This window comes from Crinia signifera, chromosome 6 (assembly GCF_055691185.1).
Source record: "Crinia signifera chromosome 6, ASM5569118v1, whole genome shotgun sequence".
NCBI lineage: Eukaryota > Metazoa > Chordata > Amphibia > Anura > Myobatrachidae > Crinia > Crinia signifera.
The window spans coordinates 170,758,379-170,771,659 of NC_139222.1; the positions used below are offsets into that span (position 1 = coordinate 170,758,379).

The 13,281-nt window shown below is 42.6% G+C and overlaps 1 protein-coding gene across 5 annotated transcripts in view; it reads left to right on the forward strand.

The window, feature by feature from the left end:
* The window catches only part of CACNA1G (calcium voltage-gated channel subunit alpha1 G), a 317,812-nt gene that overhangs the window by 180,089 nt on the left and 124,442 nt on the right, over positions 1–13,281 (forward strand). For all 5 annotated transcript variants that reach the window (XM_083148098.1, XM_083148097.1, XM_083148094.1 and 2 more), the window contains exons 9-10: positions 2,217–2,566; positions 7,726–7,877. In XM_083148098.1, coding sequence (XP_083004224.1) covers positions 2,217–2,566; positions 7,726–7,877 — 502 coding nt within the window. The remainder of the gene's footprint in view (positions 1–2,216; positions 2,567–7,725; positions 7,878–13,281) is intronic.

Consider the following 13,281-nt stretch of genomic DNA (forward strand, 5'->3'; position numbering starts at 1 on the left):
GTTTAATGCTTGCCAGGTTCCCAAGAGAGACCGTCATTTTCTATCTCAACTGGAATTAGTTAAACTTCACAAGCATACAAGCAGGCGAGTGATTATTCTTACATATATCAATTTATTCAGAATTAGGTTACTTAACTTTAAATACTTCTCTTGCACTATTTATGGAAAATCAGCTTGCCTGAGAACCCTCACAATGATCCTGCAATACTGTATATGGATGGATTAATTCATGCTTTGCTTTGGCAACACATATAATTACATATTCCCACCAAGATACCAGACAGCTGGTAAACTGCTTTAGAAGCATGCATGCAGCCCAGCACCTATAGTATTAACATAACTATGAAGGAATGGGTGGTTGAGAGCTGTGCTTTGTATACAGTATAAATTAGTCTCAGCCATCTCAGAAAATTGCTTCTGTGGCAGAATAATAATCATTTTTGGATTCTTGAACATTTGAGCAATTCACTCTGGAGTCTTATCTAAACATTTAAGTATTCTGCACAAAATAAATGTTAAACATTTTTATGTGATTTCCTTGAAAACAGTTTCAAATATGACATTTCTTTAAAGAAAACAACCTTACCAAATGATAGTCATTAGGAACAGCTTACTGTAAATGAGTGCCCCTGGCATATTAAAATATTGTTCATCCATTCAACCATACTGGTGTCTAATGTGCGGTACACACCAGGACGATGGTGCCCGTGAGCGGGTTGTCACAGGAACGTATGACCCGCTAACAAGCTGACGGCGGCGCCGACCCACCGCGAAAATGCCCCTAATGTGATCGCGATCCGATCGCGACCCCACCCACTACAATGGTCATTTCTGAGATCCTACCTGCAGCAGGTAGGATTTCAGAAAAGACCGACCGACCCGCGGGGCCGCGCATCGGATCGGGATCGCATCAAAAGGGCAGCGAAATGGCCAACAAACACGGCCGATTTACATACAATCGGTCGAGATTGTATCTAAATTGGCTAGTTTTGCGCCATATCGTCCTGGTGTGTACCCCACATAACACTGGCCAAATATAGGTTGAGCACCCTACATAAGCTCTCTAGCAGCATTTATATTAGAGTACCTGCAGGTGAGGTAGTCTTTTCTAATCCCTAAAAAATTAATTTTAATCGTTGGCTACATTTGCCTTATCGGAAAACTAGGCAGATGACTTGAGCAACACAAAGATGTGTTTATGTTCATTTAGTTTACTGGTTTTTCTTTCAATATTTTTTTACCAATCACCCTTTGATCTCAGCAGCTGCCTATTTTGCTCAATAAAATAATATAGCGGGGGCACTGAAGACACTCTGTCATCTTTAGGAAGGTACCCTAGTGGGAACTGATCCAGGTCAGAGGCAGCATGTTAAATTCATGACATTTCAGTAGCTCATTTTTGTAGGGCAAGTTTGTAAGGCTGAAAATTAATCTCTGTCTACTCACAAGATATCAGTAGTAAAAGTTATCAACATTACTTACTATACAAACAAAGGCAGTATAAATTTCCATTTTATGGACACATTTTATATACTTTTGTTTTATTTTTGATGTAACTATGCCATCTAATTGATATCAGTGTGTTTTAACTAAATACAGTAGTGTAACAATTGAGTCACAAAATAACTTCTAAGCCAGTGCTAAACTGATCTTTCACATCTATATTAAATTAATATCAAAATTATATATAGTTGTGAATGAAATACATGTATAATAATGTCCTCTTAGCTGTAAAAATGTAAACATTCAGAGATGGGGGTTTAGTATTTTTTTGCACAAGTTTTTCTTTTTGTCAGGCCGTAAAAAAAAGTGCAACATATTACACTCCTTCAATGGCAATGTGATTACAGCTGTTGGAGAACCAGCACAATTTCACAGTTGTGCTACAGACAGTATTCTGTTGTAAATGTGCAACACCCTATTACAGATACTAAGCAAATTCTATAGTACAAGAGTAGGGATCACTGTATGTTGTGTAGTTTTACTGTGTGTTGTAGTGTGACTTTGTGTTATAGTGTATGAACAACACTGCTTTATTTGTGAAATTAATCTTTCTTTTGCTATGCAATGAATGCAAGGATTTTTATTTTATTTTTGCATTTTGCGCTCTTTCTCAGTAATGCTGTACTTGCCGCATAAGTAGCAATGTAACTTGCTGCTCACTAATTGTGCATAATCTTTAGTGAGTTACTTTCATTAGTGCCCTATGACCTTAGGTATCTGCAAGGGATCCTGTAAAATTTCTGTTCAAGCTGCCAGTTCGGAAATTGAACCATTCGATCCAGAGATTTGTTCTCGTTGCAAAGCGTCAGACCTCCCTGACAATGAAGGAGTAGAGTCCGACAGTGATGGAGTCTATGAGTTCACTCAGGATACTCAATGCAGTGAGAAGACTGAGCCACATACGACAGAAGCAAAAACTGAGAACCCCCACAAACTGCTGAAGCTGTCGAAAATGGTTTGTGAAACATTTAGAAAAATTGTTGACAGCAAGTATTTTGGACGTGGAATAATGATCGCTATCCTTATTAACACTCTGAGCATGGGGATCGAATATCACGAACAGGTAATGTGTTATAACGTGCTTTATACATTAGTTTGTGTCTTCTAAATAAGTTAAGTAAATAAATAAAAAGAACTAAAAATGTTCCTGCGATTTGTGAATAAGTTGACAATGTTAAACGTTGAGAAAAACTTGGGACAATGTATTCATCAAAGCTTACTGACACAGACACATGAGCGGGGAGATTTCCAGAACTTTTCAGAGAGCAACCAGATTCTTGCTGACATTTTATACAAGAATGTTTATACAATAACTAGTGAAAAGCACATCAAAATGATGGCTTCGTCCCTTTCTGCTCCTACTTCCAATCTGCAGTCTATAGGAAAAATTGTAAGATTATGCATTCAACTTTTTTTTATTTACAGACAACCTTACTTGGAATATATACCCAACAACAAAATATATTTTGCCATGTAGATTTGAATGCAAACTCCAACTGTATTAAGCTTTATATAAAAAAAATAACAATAAATTAGTTCAACAGTACAGTGAATACATTTGTGCATAGTTTATTAGGTACTTGTTTCCTAGCACGGCGCCTGCGATTTTGATTGTATCCATCGGGTCCAAAAAAATCACGTTGATCACATCGCATACAACCAAATCGCATGCAATGCAATCGATGCGATTTTTACATCGGAACCAATGTAAAATGGTCCCTGAGACCCGATTTTACATTGGGCCCAATGTTAAATGCCCACCAGACCCCAATTTTCATTGTATACCCACCCTGATGGGTCAAATGCCCCCCCCATTGTTAATGCCACCCCACGATGAACGCCAACCTGAAGCGTGGCGAGCGCAGCGAGCCCGCGAAGGGCGGCGGTACGCGTCCTCCGACCTTTTCATACCCCCACTATCCACGTCGGCATGGAGTTAATCATATATAGTGTGGCGAGCACAGCGAGCCACTGAGCCCGAAGGGTGGCGAGGGGACGCGCATTACTTCACAGGTATTACGCGTCCGCTCGCCACGCTTCGGGCTCGGTGGCTCGCTGCGCTCGCCACACTATATAGAATCAACTCCATCCCGACGTGGATAGTGGGGGTATGAAAAGGTTGGAGGACGCGTACCGCCGCCCCTCGCGGGCTCGCTGCGCTTGCCACGCTTTGGGTTGGCATTCATCGTGGGGTGGCGTTAACAATGGGGGGGGGGCATTTCACATGTAAAATACCCATAAGGGTGGGTATACAATGAAAAATCGGGTCCATTTGCCCATTAAACATTGTTCCCTATGTAAAATAGCATCCATCGCATCGGTCGCATCACATGCCTTAACTTAAGGCATGCGATGGACGCGATTTTTTAATTGTCGGGGAAAAGGCTAAAAATAGCCCTGAAATCGTGTCAGTCGCGTCCATCGCATACCTTAAGTTAAGGTATGCGATCATCTGCGACAGGCGCTGTACTAGGAAACGAGTACCGTTTATTATTAGTGAATATGTGTTTTCTTCGAATATTGGGAGGACATCTAATTTAGAAAGTAAAGCTGGGTACACATATATACAATTGTCGGGCCGTTCTTCCGTTCTGGGTTGGACAGCCATTCAATTGTATATGTGTGTACGCTGTCCCGTACGAGCGATAAACGGCAAAAAACTGTGTTGACCATCCATACTCGGTCGGTCGACGGTTCTTTGCTGTTTAATTTTCATCCGACAGGACGGCCCCATATCGGAACAAAAGTGCAGTGTGTACGCACGTTCGACCAATATGCTGCCGTCCTTGCAACTATACTGCCAAAGCTGGAACGCCCATGTGGGCGTTCCATAGCTGCATCATCTCTGGCAGGGTGACAAAAAAAAAAACACGTGGGGTCCCTCCCACAGCCGTAACCAGCACCAGGCTGAAAGAGCCGGGGCTGGTATTAAAAAATCAGGAAACCCGACAAATAGGGCTTCGCTGATTTTTTAAAACCAGCCCCAGGCTCCAGGTCCGGGGCTGGTTCCCAAAATACGGGGGACAAAATGAGCAGGGGTCCCCCGTATTTTAATGCCACAGCCGGGGGACACATATTATATAAGGTCCCGCGGCCAAAGCATTCAGCCCTCTGACCGGTCAGCCTGGCCAGGGGTCCTGGGGAAGTGGGGACCCCCCCTCCAGGACTTACCTGACCAGGCTGAAGCCTGGTGCTGTCCCCGGTGGCCCTGTGCGGTGGCCACCTGGCTGATTCAGTGTTCCTGTGGAACTATGAGTCCCAGCAAGCCTCCCCCGCATGCTGGGACTTGAGGAACCACAAGTCCCAGCATGCAGGGCATTAAAGGGCCCGCTGGCACTTGTAGTTCCACAGGGAAAAAAATAGTTAAATAAATACACACTGACACATTAGAAAAATAAAAGTTTAGTACATACATTACACAAACACACTGATACTTACCTATCTTGAGCCCGTCGGTAGGTCCCAGGGTCCAGTCCGGTGGCTTGGTTCCGGTGCCTTGGTTCCGGGGCTGGTCCGGGTCCGGGGCTCCAGGGCTGAAGAGTCCGGGGTCCTGGATCCGTAGTAATCCAAAGGGGTACCTGGGGAAGGAAATCTTACTCACCTGGTACTGTGGCGACCACCCCGGCATCTTATGTTCAAGTCGCGCTGCTCCCGGCTGCTGGGACCCGCTCCGCCTCCGCTGTACACTAGAGACGCAGAGATCCTTCTTCCTCTGCGTCTCTACTCAGAATGATTTCTGGCCAATCAGGAGCCGACTTTCTCGGCTCCTGATTGGCCAGAAATCATTCTGAGTAGAGACACAGAGAAAGAAGGATCTCTGCGTCTCTCCAGTGTCCACCGGAGGCGGAACGGGTACCAGTAGCCGGGAGCAGCGCGACTTGAACAGAAGATGCCGGGGTGGTTGCCAGAGGAGCAGGTGAGTAGAATTTCCTTCCCCAGGTATCCCTTTGGATTACAACTACGGATCCAGGACCCCGGACTCTTCAGCCCTGGAGCCCCGGACTCAGACCAGCCCCGGAACCAGGCCACCGGACCAGACCCTGGGACCTACCTACGGGATCAAGATTGTTAAGTATCAATGTGTTTGTGTAATGTATGTATTAAACTTTTATTTTTCTAATGTGTCAGTGTGTATTTATTTAACAATTTTTTTTCTGTGGAACTACAAGTGCCAGTGGGCCCTTTAATGCCCTGCATGCTGGGACTTGTGGTTCTCCAAGTCCCAGCATGCGGGGGAGGCTTGCTAGGACTCATAGTTCCACAGGAAAAGACAATAGTTTTTTCATCTATTTTTTTTACACCAGTATCAGCTCGATGCCCACCGCCCAGGGGCATCGAGGACAGCACCAGGTTTCAGCCTGGTCAGGTAAGTCCTGGAGGGGGGGTACCCCTTTATTGGGGGGGTCCCCACTTCCCCAGGACCCCTGGCCAGGCTGACCGGTCAGAGGGCTGAATGCTTTGGCCGCGGGACCTTATAATAATAATAAGTGTCCCCCGGCTGTGGCATTACCCTGCTGGCTGGTTTGGCCTGGAGCTGGTTCTTAAAATACGGGGGACCCCTAGTCATTTTGTCCCCCGTATTTTGGGAACCAGCCCCGGACCTGGAGCCTGGGGCTGGTTTTAAAAAATCAGCGAAGCCCTCTTTGTCGGGTTTCCTGATTTTTTAATACCAGCCCCGGCTCCTTCAGCCTGGTTACGGCTGTGGGGAGGACCCCACACCGTTTTTTTTTTAATAGGTAAAAGGGTGACTGCAATAATTATGCCCTAACCCAGCCTATTATGATAATTTTGGTCACATGTGACGTGTCAATAACCCAAATCGAGACAGTGTGTACGGTGGTACAATCTTTTTATTGCGACTGTTTGGACGGGAGTACATCGGACGTCGCAAGTAAAATTGTACAGGTGTGTACGCGCGTGTCGGCTGTTGTTTGTGGACGGTCCGACGGGAGTACGGTCGGCCGAACGGTTGCAAGAAATAAGGATTGTATAGATGTGTACCCAGCTTAACTCATGACGCATAGGATGGTGTCCTATTTACCATTGTCATTAATCCCTGATAACTGATGACTATCGGAGCTAATTGGATAGCCCCCAGTGAATCCATTAACCACTGTAATCTACTGCGGTAAATTAGATACCGATCTGAGAAATGGGGTAGAATTTAATAGGATGAGAGATTTATACCCCTTTTACACCAAAATCCCTGGTCTTTGAACATGGGAGTTTCCAGGGTTGGACCCAGCTTCATACCCCATTTACACAGCACTGTGACCCAGGTCGGACCCAGGTCTGCACCGTTTACACTGAACCTGGGTCAGCACTGCTTTTCCCTATGGATGACATTAAAAATGTCCATTTTAGGATAAACTGCCAACCAACTTTCCCTCAATGATTTAAAATAAAAATGAAAAGACATGACAAGTTAGCACTGAAAAATGTTGTTTTTTTTTATTTAGTAAAATATTTTTCAAAAAGTTTTATTCACTGCTCAAGCACTCATAGCGGTATAAAAGTGCAGCATCACCCATGTGCTCTCCCCAGCCCCTTCCACTGCAGCAGCAGACCGAATCTCCCATGTGCTCCCCCCAGCCTCCCCCCCCCCCCAAAAAAAATAATAATAATAATATAAATTATACTGCATCCAATTATCCAATTATGATTTCTGTGTGCACTGCCCGTATCCTTCCTGGCTGCTGTCTTTTGCCACTGCAGCGCACTGTGGAAAGGTGTCCAGCACTTCTGGTATCCTTTCAGCACTACCCAGATGTCCCAACCTGGGTTGGTACCATTTACACCGCCCACGACCCAGGTCTAACAAGTGTTCAACCCTGGTCAGGACCTGGGTAGGAGACCAGTGTGACTGGACCTGGGTTGACCCCTTTTACACCAACGCTGACCTGGGTTATTTCTTGGTGTAAAAGGGGTATTAGAAAGTGAGAGATTTGGTAAGAAATATTTTTTATTAAAGCTGGTTTTGCAGTGTAAATGATTGCCACTTTAAAAAAAAACCTGGAGATTTCTTACCAAATCTTTCACTTTCTGAATCTCTCAACCTAGTAAATTTTCCCCTTGATCTTTTCTAGCATGCCATAAATATATATTTGCATACTGTAGATAAACCTTGTGTCTTTCTAACATTTTCTTTGATTTTATACTATGATTCTTTTTTTTTTTCCCGCTGTTTACTCCATTATTTGCTAATATATCACTTATCTGCAGCCAGAAGAACTGACTAATGCCCTGGAAATCAGCAACATCGTCTTCACCAGTTTATTTGCTCTGGAAATGGTTTTAAAACTCTTAGTTTATGGTCCATTTGGATATATCAAGAACCCTTATAACATATTTGATGGCATCATAGTTATCATAAGGTAGTACATTTTTTAAAACTTTGTAACTACAAAGTAATAAGTTTCACAAATTTCTGTATAATATTCTTTTATGCCTAAAAGTCATATTTCTGTACTTAATATCCCATAGGCTTGCTCTATGCAAGTATATTTGCCTTACAATCATCATTAGTCAAAACTACAATTATATATTTTCTGGTTTCGTTATTGTAGCAAACTGTAATAGATATGCCATTTTTTAGGCACACAAAAATGAAAAAGAAACAGTTTACCACTAGAGGAATTCAAACGTCACTGTAATGTATTGATAATAAAAATTATATTTATGACACAACAGTGAATATAGTTTAATGCACCATAATTTAGTCAATCTCACATTTATTCTCCTCTGGTATCCTATAGGTGACTTTAGCATTTCCCTCTCTTTTTTTTCCCAATATTAAATGATTAATCAGTAACAGCTCATTGCAAGACACCCTCTCTTCTGCAGGGATAGGGACCTATTTGAAATTGATTGGAGTTCTAAAAGTCCCTTACTTGTGAATTTCTCATTGAATAAGGCCCATTGGACCAGGGTTGTCTTTTATGAGAACTTGTAGAATTAGGGATTTAAAGCAATATATGTAAGACTTTGTGTTGTGGCCTAATGTACAGTAATTCACACACCTGAAATATGAGTAAATAGCACTTTGGATTTACCCAATGGAACATTGGTGATGTGTGGATATCAGCAATTGACAAGCACTCCAATCTGTTGAAAAAAAATACGATACTTGTGTATTTTGGCGGCGCCCCCGATCTCCATCGCGCGATGAGTACATTGCGTCGCATCGCATGCCATGCACCCGATGGCATGCGATGCGACGCGATTTTTGCCCCCTATTCGATGAAAGATTTATAAGCACCCTAATGGGTGCTTACAATGTTAAATGCACCCCCACGTCACCCCCCCACTATAAACGTGAACCCGAAGCGTGGCGAGCGCAGCGCTACGCGTCCTCCGACCTTTTCATACCCCCACTATCCACGTCGGCGTGGAGTTGAGAATAGAAAGTGTGGCGAGCGCAGCGAGCGGAAGCGGATACCTTCATAGGTATACGCGTCCCCTCGCGGGCTTCACAGGTGTCCGCGTCCCCTCGCCACGCTTCGGGCTCGGTGGCTCGCTGCGCTCACCACACTTTCTATTCTCAACTCCACGCCGACGTGGATAGTGGGGGTATGAAAAGGTCGGAGGACGCGTACCGCCGCCCCTCGCGGGCTCGCTGCGCTCGCCACGCTTCGGGTTCATGTTTATAGTGGGGGGTGGCATGGGGGTGCATTTAACATTGTAAGCACCCATTAGGGTGCTTATACAATGTTTAATCGCATCGCATTGTATGCCATATATTGTACAATATCGCGCGATATAGCGTCGCATCGCATACCATCGTATGCCTTATGGTATGCACTGCGATGGGCGCCGCCAAAATACACAAGTACCAAAAATACTACCACTCAGTGTATTGATCTTTTAATAGAAAATCTCTTGCAATGTCCCAAGTACATAGTATTTCAATATAGTACACTATATAAGAAACTGTTAATAAATAAATAAACCATTAAAATTAAGTCCGTAAATAAAACCAATTGTCAAAAAGGGAAGAGATAAGAAATTAGTAAAACCGACCAAGCTTTGCCCGCCAATATAGATGTACCACAATTATTAGATCAGGTATGCTACTATAGACCAGTTCCCCTTGGTATCTGACAGTTCCTTATGATAAAATTATATTTATGTCTTCAGTTTCCATATGGTTACAAGAGCTTATGTGCAATTTAATCTGCATTCTGTCTGACGTCTCAATAAATCCTTTCAACAGTATATTTTCATTTCGAGCTATGGAAAGTTTACTTCATGACTTCGAGGAACACATCTAAATTTGTTTACTGGATGCAATAATAGAGGTTTTTTATAAAAGAAAACCAAAATATACTGTACCTTTCACCTTTCAATCTTGAAATAGGAAATGTACAGTTCAAAGTAGATCTAGCACACAAAATAAGTAATGTATTAAAGATGCCCCTGGATAGAGAGCATTTAAGTAGGAGATATGAATATGAAGGAAAATGAAAATGACTGGTTCTGTACCTGCAGATTACTCATACTAGCCTAGATTTACCATGCAAGTTACTGGCCTTGTATGCATACCAGGGTAAGGGGGATACACTGTATTTATAGCATGAAACAATAAGAAAAGAATATGGAACACACGCAGTACACTGTACTATTTCCTAAGAAAATAGTTACAATTATCAGTAGAAATTCCATTCTTCTTCGTAATTACACAAGCCAAAGCTTAAACTCGCTAGCTTGGATGTTGAGGTTAGTCTCTGTTTTCTACACATAATATCACAAATTTAATTAAGCACAATCCTTTAGGCAAGTATGTAATTTCTTACAGAAACAAGCACAGATGTTATCATTATACTTACACATTCTCTTTCTTCCACAGTATGAAAAGCTCATTAAACAGAACTTTTTATTGAGCTTGGCTACATTTATACATGCTAATTAGGTTACCTCTAAGGCACTTTTAATTCAATGTAAACAAGTCTGAATTGTCTGTTCTGTCTCCTTAATGTAACCTTTCCATTACCTTACTTAACCACTTACCTAGCTTGGTCACATGGGATGCTACTGCAGCAGGCAGTGCTTCCACTGACACAGACGCATCCCATGCGATTATGTCTGCCACGCATCACTCATGTGTCTTCTGGGGAGATCCACTTTGCGTGTGTGTGCTACAGTTCCCAAAGAAGGGACCTGGGGGGGGGAGTTGGATTTATAGGCAATTGGAGTATACTGCCATTGGGGAAGCGGGCTCTTACAAGCAGGGCCCTCTCTACTCAGGTGCATTTCTTAGAAATATCTCTACCACCCCAATAATTGTGTCTGTGTCCTGCCTCAACTGTCTTTGTTTACCATGTACTTGTCTTAATTTGCCTTGTACTGTTTTTTTCTTTTTTTTCTTTTTTTGCATCAATGTATTGTCAGACGCTGTGGAACCCTTGTGGCTTCATATAATTAAAATAATAATAGTAGTAATTTCCAGTGGTGACCCATTAACATGGGGTCTATTATCACTGAGGTGAGGGGTGAGTGGTAATGCCACTGGGGCATTTATTGTATATTTTGTCACTTTTTAATCTATTGCTGAAGGGTGTGGATCGTTTGGTCGACTGTCTAGGTCAACAGTCAAAAGGTAGACTACTATTGGTCAACAGGCAGAAGGTTGACACAAGAAAAAGGTTGCAAACTTGCAATGCATTAGGTCGACATGAACAAAAGGTCAACATAGAAAATGTCAACAAAGCCACGTCGGCCTTTCCCATGTCAGCATTTTGCTTGTGTCGACCTTGTGACCATGTACACCGAATGCATGTTGACTTTTTCATGTGTCAACCTTCTGCCTGTCGACCTTTTGACTGTTGACCTAGTGACCGCATACCTTGCCACTGGGGGTTAGATGTTTTGTTACTTTTTGTTACTAAAATATTTATATATATTTTTGAGAATTTGTTCTTGAGTAGATTAAAAAAAAAGGTCACTTTTGCAGGAAATTGTCGGTACTTATGAGTTATCCGGGCGCCCGATTTCTAAATCGGGTCGGATCGGGCACATCGCATCGCATCGCATGCGACCATCGGATGCGATGCGATGCGATGACCCGATTTTTCCATAGGAATCAATGTTAAAATGGACAGAGTCCATTTTAACATGGAATTCAATGGGAAAAAGGGGTCCTTTTCATACCCCTACTATCCAAGTGGGCATGGAGTTGGATATAAACCTGTGGCGAGCGTAGCGAGCCACCGAGCCCGAAGCGTGGCGAGGGGACATAGAATACCGTCCCCTCGCGGGGCTCGCTTCGCTCGCCACGCTTCGGGCTCGGTGGCTCGCTACGCTCGCCACAGGTTTATATCCAACTCCATGCCCACTTGGATAGTAGGGGTATGAAGAGGACCCCTTTTTCCCATTGAATTCCATGTTAAAATGGACTCTGTCCATTTTAACATTGATTCCTATGGAAAAATCGGGTCATCGCATCCGATGGTCGCATGCGATGCGATGCGATGCGATATCGCATCACATCGCATCTGATTGTATGCCTTAACTTAAGGCATACAATCAAAAAATCGGGCGCCCAGATAACTCATAAGTACCAAATTGTCAGTTAACTGGTTAAAAGGCTGTTTAAACACTGTGAAGTTCCAATATGTTCTTGAAGTGCACATGTTCCCAAAATTCTATTTGCTATGTAAGATATGGTTTGAAAAGTGAATTATACAAGTATTTTTATATTTATCATCCTTGCTAGCTCACACACCTGCTTAGTGTTTACTGTTATTTTTTGCTCTCTGCATACATAGGTAAATATAATTTCTTGTCATTTTTATATGCATCAAAATGAAAGGAAGAATAGCTGGGATGTATTAGAAATGACATCCATGAATAGTGTTTTCAAAATGAACATGCCTTTACATGTAATTCCTTCGCTCCATTTCTTTTTCTTGATGCAAGACATCTGGGCATGCTCAGTGTGCTCACTGTGGCCATTATCATGGATGATTCCAAATGAACCCTCTCCCAATGATAATTGCTAAGAATAGCCCATAGGCTACAATGGCTAGCGCCATCTGAAGATGGCATTAGCTGCCAGGGCTAAACGTTTAACTCTGGCAATTATGTGGATGCATTTACAGTCAAAAATGAGGAACCACATTTGATATCTACAATATCGCTTATGGCTCCATGTACATCAATACTGGGGATACTTAATATTTGCAGATACACCCCCTTCCAGAAAACACCCTTTATCCTACATGTCCTCTCACAGTATAAATTCTAACTACTATATCCAAAATCAAATCCTCAAATTTTGCAGCAACATACTATCCTCTTACATATTTATAACCGGTATCCGGATGGCTAATAGGCAATGACTAGGTTGGCAGTCAATATTTCAACACCATATGGGCCAAAAAATATGTTCTACGTTAAAAGTCGACACACACAATAGGTCGACATGGTAATGGTTGAAAAATAAAAATAGCGTAACATGCTCTAAAATAAATCCCTTATAATTAGCCTGTTTTCAGGTGCCGCAGCTGTGGTAATCCAGAGGTCCTCTAATAACACTGTAAATTTACAGGGCGAAAAAGGGGAGCTCAAATTGAATAGTCCCAGGCATTAAAGCCTGAAGCTACCAGACTTTTTCCAAACACGGTAAATTATCAAATCTGTTTGAATTTAATCCTGAAACTATATTCGACAGTATAGAAAGATCAAGACCTATTTTCAGAAGGTATTGTACTGGATACAGTATATTGCAATATTTCCCAAATCCAGTCCTAAAAGTCCCTAACAGTGAATGATTTCCATGCC